The sequence below is a fragment of the Rhinatrema bivittatum genome, chromosome 3 (assembly GCF_901001135.1).
Source record: "Rhinatrema bivittatum chromosome 3, aRhiBiv1.1, whole genome shotgun sequence".
Taxonomy (NCBI): Eukaryota; Metazoa; Chordata; class Amphibia; order Gymnophiona; family Rhinatrematidae; genus Rhinatrema; species Rhinatrema bivittatum.
The window spans coordinates 49635324-49653666 of record NC_042617.1 but is presented as its reverse complement, the minus strand read 5'-3'; the positions used below and the strand labels follow the sequence as shown (position 1 = coordinate 49653666).

Genomic DNA, 18343 nt, shown 5'->3' with positions numbered 1-18343 from the left:
ACCAAGGCCCTGTACAAAGGGGATCATCACTTCCTTTCTCTCTCTCTATGCAGCCCAGCATTCTTCTGGCTTTAGCTATTGCCTTGTCACATTGTTTCGCCGACTTCAGATCGTTACACTATCACCCCAAGGTCTCTCTCCTGCTCCATGCACATCAGCCCTCCACCCCTCATCAAATACAATAGGCATTTCATCAAGATCATTTTCCCTGGTGGAGATTTTTTTTTAATCTTTCCCTCTTATTTGCGCCACAAAAATAGACATTTGTGTTGCAGTACAATGCTAGCAAATTTATTTTCAGTGGTTTTTTTTTACATTGGTGAAAACCACACTTCAAACACTCAGTGGGAGTTCTCAGAATCCAGTACATATAATCAGACATATATTGTTTTCTAGGTAAAAGGTCAGCATGATAAAGGAAAATATTGTCAGGATTGTATCTTAACTTGACCAATCACAGTTTCATCTTTGCATTTGTCAGCTGGCCTAGGTTCTAATTGCAATTCTACAAGCGCAACACATTTTGTTACTGTTATGAAAGGATCACACATCATTATATCTATTTTCTACCAATTATAATTATCCTTATCTTGTCCATGAAGCCAAAAAGTCTAACAGTATACTCTTGTGCAAGTTTGTTGCATATCTTTTATTCTCATTATAATCTAAAACAGTAAATTCTACTTATTCAAACAAATATATTTTGTCTATTCTGCTATCTAAACTACATATGCTAAATTGGACTATATTGGGCAGAGAGATACAATAAATCTTTCTTCACCCTAGCCTCAGTTTTTCTGATTATCTGCAGTTAAAACAAAAGTCTGGGCCTTATTCCATGTTGCTGGTAAGTGTCTATATTAAGGTTTGCAGTGGTAAAGGAATCCTCTTTAAAACCTTAAACCCACTGTAAAAATATTTTGTAACCACAATGTTGCACTTATGCCTTAACAGAAGAATAGATTAATATTCCACATTGATTCAAATTTCCATATAGCTTCAGAGGGGATCTGAACTCCATTTAATGAACTGAGACAGTGATCCTGAGGAAACTTTCTGCTAGAGATGAATCCAGCTGTATTCAGTACAGAAACCACTCTGTATTCTTCCTATATTAATAACTTCTTAGCTGTCCATTTTGTTTATAAATGTTAGGATCTCCCTTGTCTTTTTTGACTACATGATCTTGATACTGACTTAAGTATTTTTACTGCAGGCTTATTTTATGATACATTGTGCTTTTATTTCTTTGTTTTGCAGCATCTGCGGATTCCATTTGAACAAAAAAATCAACAAGCACACATGTTTTCTATAGAAAAATCATCCCCCAAAACTAATAAACCCCAAAGAAGTGAGTGTAAGTCAAATATTACACAAATAGGAAATTCTTCAGATCAAGACACAACTAAGATTGTTGGCAAGAGCTCTACACTAGTGAATCTGGGGAAAATGAATGAAGCAGAAGAAAGTATAACTTCAGAGTGTAAAAACGCTGGCTCTTGCACATATATAAGTACCAACTCTGTGCTTCCTATGGACTTCCTGGAGAACCAGCTCACCATGAAAAATCTCCAGTTGCAACTACAGCAGACATCAAATGAAAATGTACAGTTGCTTCAGTGTGTGGAGGATAGCAAAAAAAAAATTAATACTTTGTTGTCAGAAGTTAATCAACTAAATTTAAGACTAAATTCACAGCAGATGGACTTAGCTGCAAAGACCAGTGCAAGTACAGAACTGGAGAAGCAAGTGCTGGAACTTGAAACAGAAAAACTAAATTTGGTCAATGAAACTAAATCAATTTCTTCCAATAAGCAACAGTTATCTTGCAGATTAATGGATCTAGAAAAGAATCTTGAGAACATGACTACTGAGCTAGAAATGTACAAGGTCAAATTGTCTGATATCACTGAAATGTTCAGTTGTTTAGAAATGGCTAAGTCAGACTGGACTGAGAAATATCTACAAACTAAAAATGAATTGGAGAGAACAAAATCCGAGAAAGCCAAGATTGAGAACCATGCCTTGTCAATGGAAGCTGATATTAAAGATCTTCAAACAAAAAATCAACATTTAGAAAACGAAAGTGAAAATAAACAGAAGTTGATTTTGAATCTGCAGGAACATCTCTCTGTAATCACAGCTGAGAAAAACCAACTTTGTCAGGAACTCAGCAGTTTATTTGAAGACAAAGAGAAATTAGATGGAATGTACCAGAAACTAAAGGAGAAAGCAAAGGACCTCCAGTCAAGTAAAGCTGATTCCACTGAATTTATCAAGATACTAGAGGCAGAGATTAAAACACAAAAATGCCTGCTTCAGACTGCAAAGTTTGACATAGACCAGTTCTCAAAGGAAAAAACCAAACTTAGTCAAAGTCTGCAAGAACTTGAAAAGAGTGTAGAGTTGCAGGTACTGCAGAAAGATGAGTTGCAAAGACAATTAAAGCAATTGAATAAGGAAAAAGAGCTTTTGGCAAGGGACTCTGAAATTTTACAGACCAAATTAAATGTGTCTGAAGCTGAAAACCTGAAACTCTCTAAGGCTTTGGAAGGCTCACTCTTTGAAAAGGGTGAAATATCTGCAAGATTGCTTTCTGCTCATGAAGAGATGGCTCAGCTGCGTAGTGGCATTGAAAAGCTGAAAATACGCATAGAATCAGATGAAAGAAAAAAGCATTATATGATTGAAAACCTAAAAGACAGTGAACGGAAAAGAGATTCTCTTCTAGACAAGATTGAAAGTCTACAAAGAGATTTGCAAATGAACGAGGAAAATTTGGAAGATATGATTCTTCAGGCTGAGACCACGAAAGAGGAGGCAGAAAAATTAAAAGACTTGAATGAAGAGTTGGTGAAGAAGCTAGAAACTTTAGAACTGGAGCGAGATACTCTCCAATCAATAAAAGAAGAGTTGGATGAAGGCCTCAAGCAAAACCAAGAGAAAATGTCCACATTAGAAACATCTCTTTCTACAGTTACAAAGATGCTGGAAGAAACAGAGCATGAAAAAATTCAAATGAAAAAGGAGTCGGAAAACGTAGCCCTTCTGCTGCAAACACAGTTAAAAGATTTGAATGAGAAATTAGCATTCTATTATAGTAAACAGGAAACACTAGAAGCAAAAGAGCAAGGATTGGTTAGTCAAGTTGTTTGCCTGGAGCATGACAAAACACAATTGTTGCAACAAATTCAGGAAGTCCAGATCAACAATGCAAATCTAGAATCACTTCAAGAAGAGCTAAGTCAGAAACTTGAGGAATGTAAACTGAAATTGGATGAAAAGATGCAAGAAAATGACACTTTGCTGCATCAAGTTAGAGCTGAAAGTGAAAGTTGGAAGCTAGAAAAAGAGAGGCTGCAGAATGAAAAGGATGAATTGCAAGAAAAAGTACTAGATATATCCACTAAAAATGATGCCTTTCAAATTACTGTTGACACACTGGACATTTCTCAGAAGAAGCTTAAAAGGGAGCTGGAGTCTGCAAGGTCTGAGAAAAATTCTCTTGTTGAAAAGGTACTATTTTTTTCCAAAAACTCAATTTGTATAAACTGTATATGTAAAATATTGAGTATATATGTAAGTTTAGAAGAACAAGGGCCCAGTTCAGAGTTTTGATACAGAAAAATGGCTGATATAAAAAGCACAGTGGAATCATGCAATTTAGGCCTGACTTTAAAAGGGCCACACATGTAAAAGCAGGTGGTTATGCGCGCTGTGCGCATTTTTGGAAGGGCCCAGCCACGTGCGTAGACCCATTACGTGCCGAAGGGGCGGGCCGGGTGGTGTGCGCTCGGCAGGGAGGGTCAGGTCGGGCTGGGACAGTGCCATTCAACGCTGTCCCGGGGAAGCATGCGCCGGCAGCTGGCCAGCGCGTGGAGATTACTTCTGCTCCCAAAGAACAGTAAGTAATCAAACAAAAAGAAAGTAACTAGGAAGGGGTTAGGGGTCAGGGAGGACAGGGGAAAGGGTGTAGGAAAGTTAGGTAGGGGTATAGGGATCAGGGGAATCCCTACACTCGTCGCCACGCATGGCCTTTTAAAATCGTCGTGTCGTCCCGTCCCCCCCCTGCGAGTCGCGGGCCACATGTGCACATGGAATTTAAAATATGGCACTCGTGTGTGTGGCCATCGGATTTTAGAACGTGCACATGCATTTTATAAAATTGGAGCGTTCATATCTGCGCATACATCTTTTAAAATCGACCCCTTTGTGATCAGGTGACTGGCTTCAGACTTTGTTTACATGTAATTTTCTTCTATACCACTGGTTCTCAACCTTTTTTTTCTGTCTGGACACACCTGACAGATGGTTCTCACATGCGTGACACACTGACCCTTGATCGTCACGGGGCTAGATGTAAAAGTACAGTTTGCATCCACGGGAACCCCCCTGACCCACAATAATGGATGTAAAGCAGAATTATGACATTCCCCATACAACTCACCCTACCAAAAAGATGTTCTAGTGTCATCTCAGTAACAGCAACTCAAACTCCTTCTACTTCCAGGCTCAATAGCCCTACTTATGAAAATATAGCAGTTTGCCACCAATGCATGTCCTCTTGAGAAAACACAACAAATAAGACTGATACAAACGCTTAAATGCTAGTAAAATATCTCATCTCATCACAGAACCGACCTAAAATACTCCCAGGATCTGTAGCAATGCACATAAACTAATCCACACACAGTTACACCTGTATTATGGAATACTCTCAAACAGGAGCAGCCCTAGCTATGAAAAGGCAACACTACAAATATTAAATCAGGCCCTAAAAACCAATACGCCTCTTATTAGGAAAACAGAACTAGCAAGCAGCTGTAGATCCCCACACAGAAATAATTGTAAAACTATACTAATAAGCAGAATAAATGTTTCAAAACAGCTATGAACAGAATAACATCCAACAATTAAAAACTCATAAAAACTATTAAACATTCTCCAAACACCAATAAAATATTTCAAAAAAGCAGACATCACATAATATTAAATAATTAAAATGGCAGTCAATCAAGAAAAATAAACTTAAAAAGCCACCTTTACTTACCCCCTCCAGCAGCTCTCCTACTCCCCTTCCATGCAGGTCGTGGCACACACCAGAAGCAGCAGTAGAAGCTAAGCTCTATACTCATGGTCCTCTTCCTTAATGCCCATATCTCTCACACACACCAGTCGTGCCCCCATGACCAGTTTCTGTCTCTCACACACCAATCATTTCCCAATCTTTGACACACACACACCAGTCACCTTCCTGAACAGTTTCTCTCATGCCATTCACACACACAGGCTTCCCACTCCCGTGTTCTACTTACAAATATGGGCTTCTCACTCTCATAATCACTTTCTCTGTCACACACACACACCTCCCATGCTTGTTCTCTCCACAATCACTTTTTCTCACACACACCAGTCACCTGACCTCTCTCATGCATACACACACACAGGCTTCCCACTCCCATGTTCTCTTTCAGATATACATGCTTCTCTCTCCCATGCTGTCACTCACACACCCAGGTTTCTCATTCCCATAATCACTTTCTTTCTTACACACACACCAGTCTCTCTCATTTCCATGCTCACTCTCCACGTACACAGGCTTCTCATTCCCTGAATCACATTCTTTCTCTCACATTCACACACACCAGTCTTTCTCTCACACACACTGTCACCTTACCAACCAGTCTCTCTCTCTCATGCATGCACACACACACACACACATGCTTCCCACTCCCATACTCTCTCTCACATAATCAGGCGTCTCACTCCCATGCTTTCTTACACACACACACAAACACCCCACAACACCAGGCTTTTTACGCCCATGCTTTCTCACATACCCAGATTTCTCACTTCCATGCTTTTTCTCTCTCTCACACACACACACACACACACACACACACACACACACACACACACACACACACACATCAGTCACCTCCCTGACTGTCTCACACTCTCACATACACATCAGTCATCTCCCTGAACAGTCACTTTCATTGTCTCACATATATAGACACATCAGCTCTCTGACCAGTTTCTCTCAATCACACACAGGCTGGCTGCTTCTCTCTTTCTCTCACTCACTTCCTCTCCCCCCCCCCCCCCCCCCCCCCCCCCCCCCCCCGCCGACCACAAATGGTAGCTGCAGCAGCCGCCTCCTCCAGCCCCCACAGGCCAAGAAAAAAGAATCCCATCGGCCGCGGGAGGCTCATGCTGCTGTCTCCTTTCCCGATTACTGGCTGCTTCGATTGCTCGGGGAATGATGCTGCTGCTGCCGCCGCTGCTATTTTTCCACGCTGCACGGCTCTTTCTCCTTCCCGCTGGAAGAAGAAAAGGCCAGCCGCAGGTGCTACTGCTTCTTCTACCACCGCTGCCGTTCCCACTGGGCTTGAATGTACTGATAGCCCGGAGGCAACGGCAGCAGGGAAGGAAGAGCAGCGGGAGAGACCGGGAGCACGTGACATACCTGCCGGTGCTTGGCGACACACTGGTGTGTCGCTTCACACCGGTTGAGAAGCGCTGCTCTAGGGTATAACTGTTTAGATCTTTAAGCAGGGGCCAACTCCCGTCCTTAAGAGCCATAAGCAGACCAGGTTTACAGAATATCCACAATGAATATGCATTAGGTAGATATGCATGCATTACCTTCATTGTATGCAAATATCTCATGATATTCATTGTGGATATCCTGAAAACTAGACATGTTTGTGATTTTGAGAAACAGTTGGCCACTGAAGCCATATGCTTTATAATGAAGTCCTTTGACCAACTCCATCTGGTTTATATCCATCTCTGAATTTAAACAAAATTTTAAATCTTTTTTCACAGTCAATTTTCTGTCCTAGTAGAACAAAAGCCTTCATGTTTAAAATTATTCTTAAACCTAAGATTACCCTGTGGATCTAACAGTTGTGAGCCTGGGGATTCTCTCAATTTTTCTAGCTTGAGTGATTGGTTTGTCACTTCCTCTTTGCTTGATTTAGCCAAATATGTTTTTAAATTGTGGCAATATTAAGTTACATTGTGTTTGGTATACAAACATATTCGTGAAAATTTAAATTGCAGTTACGTGATCTATCAGAGACTTGTAATGATCTACAGAGGAAATTAGATACAGCAATCGAAAAGATTGCAGATAATCAGGACCAGTTTACCGTGGAGAAGAATGCCCTTGCTCTTCAAATGCAGAATATTCAGCAACAGGAAGAAAACAACAAAGTAAGTGGCTGCAATAGAAAATTGGTTTCCATGAATTGGGATCTTTTGTGAACAAAGAACCATTTTCCCTTTCTAAGGTTTTCTGTTGTAAACTCATCTTTTTAAACTCTCAACATGTTCCTTTGTATGAAAATGTATTATTTATTGGCATTTGATATTCTGCTTTTTACCATGAATGGTCTCAAAGCAGGTTACAATACATTTAAATTAGATTATAGTAGTATTAAATCAACAATATGGTTGAGATTCTATATATTTAAAGTAGTACTATATCTTATAGCTGAGTAAGAGGAAACTGGACATGACTTATAACACCTACGAAATATTTATTGTGAAATTATTTTAATGGCACCTGTTTAAGAGTTAGAATTCCAGACACGTTATACAACATATCGTTTTTGTGCCCTATTGTGAATCGTTGTGATGGCACCCGCTTAATGACGGTATAGAAAAGATTTTAAATAAATTCAGGGTTAGATTTTTGTTCTTGCTGTAGAAATGGGAATAATTTCTAAGCACATTCTTTTTACATAAGCATTTTCATTTGGTTGCTAGTTACATTGTTGTTCTTATAAGATGAATGCTATGTACATCTTAATAATTAATAAAACATTTCTTGATCTTTTGATATATTTATGATCCAAGAGTCATTCTGGAGCATGAACAGGAATCAACATCTTAAAATCAATTAAAATATAATAAATTACAAAGCATTTTGAAAGCTTCTAGGGCAGTTGTTGATCTCTGTTTTCTCTGGGGTCATCCATTATCTCAGTAATACAGAATCTGTTTGAGCACTGGTGCCTTAAACTACATCTAGAATTTCTTAGTTGGTGGTTGTTAGTGTCAGTGAAATGACACTACTGAGATGACAGACTGAGATGTGCTGCTTCTGTGGCAGTGAAACAGAGCAGAAGTATCAAACATGTCCTCACGGTCCCATCCATACTTTGATATATTGCATGTATATATTACTCACAATGAGCAGAGAATATTTCTGAATTATTTTAGCTCATAGATTGAGAATGTTATCTGAATTTGAGATAATTGTATCCACACTGGCCACATGTTGTAGATTTTCCTTCTCTTAGTAGGCATTTTAATAGTAATGCACATTCTCTGATTCTAGATTCAGCTTGATCTTGCTGCATCAGAAAACAGAGACCTGAGGAGGAGTCTGGCTAGTGTTCAGGAGGAACTGGATGAGAAAGTGAAGAAAATGAAAGAAGAAATAGCAGAATATCAGCACAGACTTCATCAAGCTGATATAAGTCAGCAAACTTTGCTGGGGGAATTAAGCAAACAGGTAATGGAATTCATGGAAAGAATTCCCAGAGATTTGATTCTTGTGCTGAACATCCACTAAAATGTTAGTAAGGAGACATCTGATCTTTTAATAAAAATGAGAATAGTGTCTGTCTGACAATATATTATTCTGAGCAAAATTGTGTATGTTTATAAGAGAGGTTAAAGTCTTGACATAAGCTCTCTGAATAATCCAACAACTGTTGGATTCTGCTTTAATGGAATGTCTAGAATGCATAGACAACTCTAAAAACCTGTGTATAAGAAGATAATTCTCCTTTCAAACTAATTTCAAGTTTTTGCTGGACTTCAGTAAGGCTTTTGATAGTGCTCTACACAAAAGGTCCATAAAATAAGCTGAACAGCCAGGAGGTGGGTTCTAAGGTGCTAGACTGGGTTAGAAACTGACTGAGCAATAGGCTGCAGAAGGTAGTAGTAAATGGGGTTCATTCTATTTGGGAGGGGACGGAAGGTCATCTGAATTCCTTGAACAGTCCTGGATCCTATTCTATTCAATATTTTTATTAATTATTTTAGAGAGGAAGGTAAGAAGCATTTCATTTTGTACATGGTACAAAGATCTATAACAGGGCAAACAATTCAAATGGAACATAAAAAGTAAGATGTGATCCAAGAAAACTCAAAAGAATGATTAAAGGTTTGGTATCTGAAACTCAATGCAAAAAAATATTGTCATGCAATTGAGGGTGCCAAATGCAAGGGAGCAGTACTGATAAGGTACTGGTGTGCATTAAACAGAGGAGGGATCTCAGGGCAGATATCAGATGATCTAAAATTAGCAAAACAATGTGACAGGAGCTAGAAGAATGCTGGTATGTATAAGGAGAGGTATTAATGGTAGGAAAAAAGATCATAATGGCTTTGTATGGGTTATTAGTGAGACCTCCTCAGGTTTATTGTCTAATTCTGATGGTAGCTATATCTCAAAAGGTATGTAGACAGGGTGGTGGCATTCCAGAACCAAGATGGTTCACTGTCTGCCCCATAAACTGTATGAACTGAGACTTAAGGACCTATAGCGTGGTGTTGGGGGATATCAGACATTTTGATACATATTAATATTAATTACATATTAATACAGAGAAGCAAGCATTTTTCAATGGAGATTAAGTTTTAGAACAAGGCATCATGTTATGTGATTCAAAAAGTATAGACTCTCAGAAGTAATATTAGGAAATAAGCATTTTCTATACTTATCCCAGGCTTTCCTGAATTCAGTTACTGTTTTGGCCTCCACCACCTCCACTGGGACGCTGTTTTATGTATCTACTACTCATTCTGTGAAGAAATATTTCCTAATATTACTCTATTTTAATAGAATATTACAAGCCTACCTGATATCAGCCTTTAATCCTGTACATCCTCATATTTAATAAGCATTTTCTGTACTTATCCCAGGCTTTCCTGAATTCAGTTACTGTTTTGGCCTCCACTGGGAGGCTGTTTTATGTATCTACTAATTCTGTGAAGAAATATTAGATATGAGGATGTACAGGATAAAGGCTGTTATCAGGTAGGCTTGTAATCTATCAAAAATAGAGACTGTAAGGCCTGTCTAGTTTGCCTTTCTGCCATCATTTTGTGTGTTCTAATCCTGAAAATCCTTTGAATTCATACTTTTCAGATTGTTTTTCTAGCAAGTCTGTTTTCAAACACCTGATAAGATTTTAACTTTCACCATTTATATTTTAAAATAAATCTTCACTGCAATATATTTCAAACTTGGATAAATATAGTACATACATTACCTGCTTTTTTTTGTATTCCTGTTCAGAACTATGCTCACCTCATGAAAATACTTAATTCAGAATTTTTTCTGTTAGCATGAATTGGAAATCCAGACTTACCAAGAGAAAATGACTTTGGCTGAACAGACTCTCAGTGTTCACAAGATAGAGACTGATCTCTTGAAATCCAATCAGGAAGAATTGAACAGAGCCTTAAAAGATGCCGAAGCAAAACTAGAGGAATTCAGCAAACTTAAGGTATGTGTTTTTCTCAGTGTCCATTTTGGTTCTGAAATTTAAATACTGTGACAATAGTAAAGTATTATAGATTTATATAATAGATATCTACATAAAATTTTTATATTAAATATTGCGCAAATTGAGGGGGGAAATGGGAGATGAGAATGAATAGTAACCTTCTGGGTTCTCTCAAATGGTGTGGCACACTCCTCCTGCCAACTTGCATAGGCAGCTCGTCTTTGCTGTTTGTCTACAAGCTGGCTGTTCACTGCAGCATATTATCTCCTGCCTGCCCTGCATGGGAACCAGCATTTTAGTCAGCGGTCAGTATGCAGTGTTGCCCATAAAATGTATGATGTTGGCTGCATTTGAGAACCTTTGATCTAAATAGAAACATAGAAAATGAGGACAGAAAAGGACCAAACGGTCCGTCCAGTCTACCCAGCAAGCTCATGGTAGCATCTGCTATGCCATACAAGTCACCCCTTTACTTTGTTTCCCAAACTGACAAAGTCAGGGCCCTTGTTGGTTGCTGTCTGAGTCCAATTCCCTGTTACCTCTTGCTGTTGAAGCAGAGAGCAATGTTGGAGCTGCATCCAAAGTATCAGGCTTATTGGTTAAGGATAGTAACTGCCGCACCAGCAAGTTACCCCCATGCACTCTTTTTTTTTTTTTTTTTTTTCTTCATTCCCATCCTCTAGCCTTTAGGAATCCACAGTGTTTATCCCATGCCCCTTTGAAATCTTTCATTGTTTTTGTCTTCACCTTCTCTGAAAGGGGGCAATCCAGGCATCCACCACTCTCTCTGTGAAGAAATATTTCCTGACATTGGTCCTGTGTCGTCACCCTCCCTGGAGTTTCATTACGTGATCGCTAGTTCTACTGATTTCTTTCCAATGGAAAAGGTTTGTCGATTGTGCATCATTAAAACCTTTCTGAAGGTCTATATCATATCTCCCCTGCATCTCCTCTCCTCCAGGATATACATATGACATAAGTCATTTGGAGACCCCCACCATTTTTGTTGCCCTTTTCTGGACCACCTCCATCCTGTTTCTATCCCTTTTGCAATACGGTCTTCAGAACTGAACACAATACTCCAGGTGAGGCCTCACCAAGGACCTGTAGAAAGGGGACTATGGCTTCCTTTTTCTTATTGGTTATTCCTCTCTCTATGCAGCCCAGCATTCTTCTGGCTTTAGTTATCGACTTGTCACGTTGCTTTATCATCCTCAGATTGCTAGACAATATCACCCCCTCTCTTGTTCCATGCACAACAGCCCTTCACCTCCCAAGAAGTACAGCCCTTTTGGATTGCCACACCCCAGATGCAGGACTCTTCATTTCTTGGCATTGAATTCCAGCTGCCAAATTTGACCATTGTTAAAGCTTCCTTAAATCACATCTCATTCTCTCTACTCCTTCCGGCATGTCCACTCTGTTGCAGATCTTAGTATCATCCGCCAGAAGACAAACTTTTACCTTCTATCCCTGCCACAATATCTCTCACAAAGATATTGAACAGGACCAGTCCCAACATCGATCCTTGTGACACTCCACTTAACACAGCTCTCTCTTCAGAGTAGGTTCCATTTACCATCACACGGTGTCTTCTATCTGTCAACTAGTTTGTAATCCAGGCCACCACCTTGGCACTCGCGCCAAAGCTTCTCATTCACAAGTCTCCTTTGTGGGACTGTATCAAAAGCTTTGCTGAAATCCAAGTAGATCACATTAAGCGCTCTTCCTCGATCCAATTCCTTAGTCACCCAATCAGATTTGACTGACAGGACCACCTTCTTCTGGTGAATCCATGCTACATCTGGTCCAGCAGTTCTTCTGACTGTAGATCACCATTATTTCCTTCAGCAGCATCTCCATTACTTTTCCCACCACTGAGGTGAGGCTAACCTCTCTGCTCCCACTCTTGTGAAGCGGGATCACCACCACTCTTGTCCAATCACTCAGCACCACGCCCGTTTATAGAGATCTATTTAACAGGTCGTGCAGTGGACCCGCCAGCACATCTCTGACCTCAGTATCTTGGGATGAACCTCATCAGGCTTTGTCCACTTTGATTCCCTAGCTGTTCCAATAGATTCTCTTCTGTAAATGGAGTTTCCTTTACTCCACTCCCACTCCATTTTCTTGTTAACTAGCAATGGTCCTTCTCCAGAATCTTCTTTAGTGAACATTGAACTGAAGTTTTTGATTTAATATTTCTACCTTTTCTTCGTTTCTCCACACATTGATCCTTTTCACCTTTCAATTTCACTTTACTACTTTGGACCTTTCTCCTTTGTGTGATGTATCTGAAAAATGTTTTCACATCGCTTTACCTCTTTGGTATTCCTTTCTTCTGCTTGACTTTTTGCTTTCTTGATTACTTTGTTCATCTCCCTCAGTTTCACCAGATATTCTTCTTTGTGTTACTCCCTTTGAAATCCTTTATATTTCTTGAAAACTGTTCTTTTTGCTTTTATCAGCCACCTCCTTTGAGAACCAGATAGGTTTCTTATTTATCTTGCTGATCTATTTCTAACAATCTATTTCTAACAAATAGATTAGTTGCCTTTGTAATTGCTCCTTTTAGTTTGGCCCACTGTTCCATCTCTTTCGTTTTCTCACAGTCTTCTAGTTCTCCCTCCAGGTACTTCCCCCCATTGCAACAAAGTTCATATTTTTGAAATGCAAAACTCGGGTTTTTGTGTGATTTCTCCGTATCCTATTTGTGATATCAAACCATACCGGTTGATGATCACTGGTGTTGAGGTGGGTACCCACCCAGACATTAGAGACGATATCCCTGTTTGTGAGCACTAAATCGAGTATAGCTCCCTCCCTCATGGGGGTCCATTGCAGTTTGTTTGAACAGAGGCCCTTGCAGGGCATCCATTATCTCTCTACTTCTGTTAGATTCTGCAGAAGGGATTCTCCAGTCTGCGTCCAGCAGATTAAAATCTCCAACAGTCACCATTTCTCCCTTCTTTCCCATCTTTTGGAAGTCTCCAACCAGATCTGTCTAGTTCTTCCATTTGATTCGGAGGCCTGTAAACTACTCCAGTAAAAATGGATGCATCATCATTTTTTAGGACAGACCATCATGCTAATTCTTTACCTCATCTTCCTTGCAGATCAGTTGCTTGGATATAGTTTTTGACTTAAAGATCTACTCCTCCCCTTTTTTCTTTCCTCTGTTCTTCCTTAAGTTATAGCCCGTTATGGTTGTATCCCAATCATGAGATTCCGTGAACCATGTCTCCGTGGCAGCAGCAATGTCCGAGTCCGCCTCCACCATTAGGGCTTGCAAATCTGGGATTTTATTGCACAGACTACGAGCATTTGTGTTCGTACCTTTCCAGTTTTTCTCGTTCAGGTTACTACTTTTATTATTTTCTGATAATATTTATTATTTTTCTGATATTATTTTCTGAGTTAGCCATGCCTCTGGCTCTTCCTCTTCCCAGTTCAAGTGCCCCTGTTTTATTGTAACTTTTGCTCACTTTGCTCTCTTTTCGCCTATTGTTCATGTTGATGTTAATGTTATTGCACCATTGTTTCTTGTAAACCGACATGATATGATTGGTATCATGAATGTCGGTATAAAAAAGCCCTAAATAAATAAATACTTTTCTTGGACTTGTTTTTTGTCTTATTCAGATTACTTTTGTTATCCCCTTCACCCATTTCCTTTGTATTTGAAGGGGGGCATTCTAATTTCCTTCTGCCGCCCCCGTTGTCTAGTTTAAATGCCTTATGGCATAGATTTGAATCTATCTCCGGGATGGCATAGAGTCCAACAGGATAAACATCCTGCATGAGACTAAATACAAAATTGAATCTTTATGGGTAGAAATCCCTTGTGTGTCAGGGAAGACTACAGTGATAGGGGTATACTACCGTCCACCTGGTCAAGATGGTGAGATGGACAGTGAAATGCTAAGAGAAATTAGGGAAGCTAACCAAATTGGTAGTGCAGTAATAATGGGAGACTTCAATTACCCCAATATAGACTGGGTAAATGTATCATCGGGTCACGCTAGAGAGATAACGTTCCTGGATGGAATAAATGATAGCTTTATGGAGCAATTGGTTCAGGAACCGACGAGAGAGGGAGCAATTTTAGATCTAATTCTCAGTGGAGCACAGGACTTGGTGAGAGAGGTAACGGTGGTGGGGCCGCTTGGCAATAGTGATCATAATATGATCAAATTTGATTTAATGACTGGAAAAGGAACAGTGTGCAAATCCAAGGCTCTCGTGCTAAACTTTCAAAAGGGAAACTTTGATAAAATAAGAAGAATTGTTAGAAAAAAACTGAAAGGAGCAGCTACAAAAGTAAAAAATGTCCAAGAGGCGTGGTCATTGTTAAAAAATACCATTCTAGAAGCACAGTCCAGATGTATTCCACACATTAAGAAAGGTGGAAAGAAGGCAAAACGATTACCGGCATGGTTAAAAGGGGAGGTGAAAGAAGCTATTTTAGCCAAAAGATCTTCATTCAAAAATTGGAAGAAGGATCCAACAGAAGAAAATAGGATAAAGCATAAACATTGGCAAGTTAAATGTAAGACATTGATAAGACAGGCTAAGAGAGAATTTGAAAAGAAGTTGGCTGTAGAGGCAAAAACTCACAGTAAAAACTTTTTAAAATTTATCCGAAGCAGAAAGCCTGTGAGGGAGTCAGTTGGACCGTTAGATGATCGAGGGGTTAAAGGGGCACTTAGAGAACATAAGGCCATCGCGGAAAGATTAAATGATTTCTTTGCTTCGGTGTTTACTGAAGAGGATGTTGGGGAGGTACCCGTAATGGAGAAGGTTTTCATGGGTAATGATTCAGATGGACTGAATCAAATCACGGTGAACCTAGAAGATGTGGTAGGCCTGATTGACAAACTGAAGAGCAGTAAATCACCTGGACCGGATGGTATACACCCCAGAGTTCTGAAGGAACTAAAAAATGAAATTTCAGACCTATTAGTAAAAATTTGTAACTTATCATTAAAATCATCCATTGTACCTGAAGACTGGAGGATAGCAAATGTAACACCAATATTTAAAAAGGGCTCCAGGGGCGATCCAGGAAACTACAGACCGGTTAGCCTGACTTCAGTGCCAGGAAAAATAGTGGAAAGTGTTCTAAACATCAAAATCACAGAACATATAGAAAGACATGGTTTAATGGAACAAAGTCAGCATGGCTTTACCCAGGGCAAGTCTTGCCTCACAAATCTGCTTCACTTTTTTGAAGGAGTTAATAAACATGTGGATAAAGGTGAACCGGTAGATATAGTATACTTGGATTTTCAGAAGGCGTTTGACAAAGTTCCTCATGAGAGGCTTCTAGGAAAAGTAAAAAGTCATGGGATAGGTGGCGATGTCCTTTCGTGGATTGCAAACTGGCTAAAAGACAGGAAACAGAGAGTAGGATTAAATGGGCAATTTTCTCAGTGGAAGGGAGTGGACAGTGGAGTGCCTCAGGGATCTGTATTGGGACCCTTACTGTTCAATATATTTATAAATGATCTGGAAAGAAATACGAGTGAGATAATCAAATTTGCAGATGACACAAAATTGTTCAGAGTAGTTAAATCACAAGCAGATTGTGATAAATTGCAGGAAGACCTTGTGAGACTGGAAAATTGGGCATCCAAATGGCAGATGAAATTTAATGTGGATAAGTGCAAGGTGATGCATATAGGGAAAAATAACCCATGCTATAATTACACAATGTTGGGTTCCATATTAGGTGCTACAACGCAAGAAAGAGATCTAGGTGTCATAGTGGATAACACATTGAAATCGTCGGTGCAGTGTGCTGCGGCAGTCAAAAAAGCAAACAATGTTGGGAATTATTAGAAAAGGAATGATGAATAAAACAGAAAATGTCATAATGCCTCTGTATCGCTCCATGGTGAGACCGCACCTTGAATACTGTGTACAATTCTGGTCGCCGCATCTCAAAAAAGATATAATTGCGATGGAGAAGGTACAGAGAAGGGCTACCAAAATGATAAGGGGAATGGAACAACTCCCCTATGAGGAAAGACTAAAGAGGTTAGGACTTTTCAGCTTGGAGAAGAGACGACTGAGGGGGGATATGATAGAGGTGTTTAAAATCATGAGAGGTCTAGAACGGGTAGATGTGAATCGGTTATTTACTCTTTCGGATAGTAGAAAGACTAGGGGGCACTCCATGAAGTTAGCATGGGGCACATTTAAAACTAATCGGAGAAAGTTCTTTTTTACTCAACGCACAATTAAACTCTGGAATTTGTTGCCAGAGAATGTGGTTAGTGCAGTTAGTATAGCTGTGTTTAAAAAAGGATTGCATAAGTTCTTGGAGGAGAAGTCCATTACCTGCTATTAAGTTCACTTAGAGAATAGCCACTGCCATTAGCAATGGTTACATGGAATAGACTTAGTTTTTGGGTACTTGCCAGGTTCTTATGGCCTGGATTGGCCACTGTTGGAAACAGAATGCTGGGCTTGATGGACCCTTGGTCTGACCCAGTATGGCATTTTCTTATGTTCTTATGTTCTTATCCATCAGTTTCACTGGAAGTACCTGAGGTTCGTGGTGGTTTTCTCTCACTGCCAACATGAGGTTCTACCCTGAGGGTCTTCATGAAAGGCCTAGCATAGCATCTACACATCTTCGCCAAGGGGTTTATCTTTCCTTACCTTGACAGATGGCTGATAATGAGACCTTACCAAGCAGGGGTGTTGGACTTCTTGAAGAAGACGATCCAATTCCTTCAATATCTAGGGTTCATAATCAGCTTTGTCAAATCAAACCTCATTCCTACCCAGAGAATAAAGTTATTTGGGAAATGGATAGACATTGGCATAGAAACATTCCTTCCATCAGATCTCAGCCTAAGCAATCCAATTGTCCTTTGGTATATGGTGAGAGCAGTGTATGTGGTCCCCATGGCACACCAAACCTTTATCAGATCTACCTCTCTACACCAGAAATGTCATCAGAAATCTAGTCCCAGATCTCAGTCTGCTTGACTGACATTGCTGTCTGGATGTCCCACTGTTATCTTAAAACCACATGACTAAGACTGACCTCCATATCTTTCCCCCTAAGCCAGGGATTCCCAAACCTGTCCCGGGGACCCCACAACCAGTCAGATTTTCAGGATATCCGCCATGAAATATGCATGAGATAAATATGCATGTATTGAGGCTCCATGGTATGCAAATTTCTCATGCATATTCATTATGGATATCCTGAAAACATGACTGGCTTTGAGGTCCCGAGAACAGATTTGGGAAGCCCTGCCCTCCCTAAGCCGTCCTCCCCTTTTCCTCCTTTCTCTATTTTTGTAGATAACACAATCATCCTCCCAGTCCCCTCAGCCCATAACCTGGGAATCATCTTTAACTTGTCTTTCTTTCCTTCTCTACAGATATCCAAAGTTCTGCTAAAGCGTGCTGTTTTATTCTCTAGAACTTTGCCAAAATCCATCCCTTTCTTTCTGAACGCACTATGAGAATCCTTATATATTCTGTCATCTCCTCCCCCTTAGACTATTGTGTTCGGCTCCTCTCAGGTCTCTCAGTGAGCCATATATCTCCACTACAATCCATCCTAAATTCAGCTTTGTAACTTAACTTTAGCTAAAGTCGCTAAAACCATATAACCCTCTTCTGAAATCACTGCATTGGCTCCTTATCTGCATACAGTTCAAGCTCCACTTACTGACCTACAAGTGCTTCACTCTGCAGCTCCTCACTAACTCTCCTCTCTTATTTCCTCCTATACCCCTCCTTGTGACTCCACTCATCAGACAAGACACTCCTATATATAGCCTTCTCGT

At 39.9% G+C, this 18343-nt stretch overlaps 1 protein-coding gene across 4 annotated transcripts in view; it reads left to right on the top strand.

Annotated features, from left to right (window-relative positions):
* The window catches only part of CENPF (centromere protein F), a 256055-nt gene that overhangs the window by 194738 nt on the left and 42974 nt on the right, over window positions 1-18343 (top strand). For all 4 annotated transcript variants that reach the window (XM_029593203.1, XM_029593204.1, XM_029593205.1 and 1 more), the window contains exons 13-16: window positions 1261-3516; window positions 7069-7221; window positions 8351-8527; window positions 10371-10532. In XM_029593203.1, coding sequence (XP_029449063.1) covers window positions 1261-3516; window positions 7069-7221; window positions 8351-8527; window positions 10371-10532 — 2748 coding nt within the window. The remainder of the gene's footprint in view (window positions 1-1260; window positions 3517-7068; window positions 7222-8350; window positions 8528-10370; window positions 10533-18343) is intronic.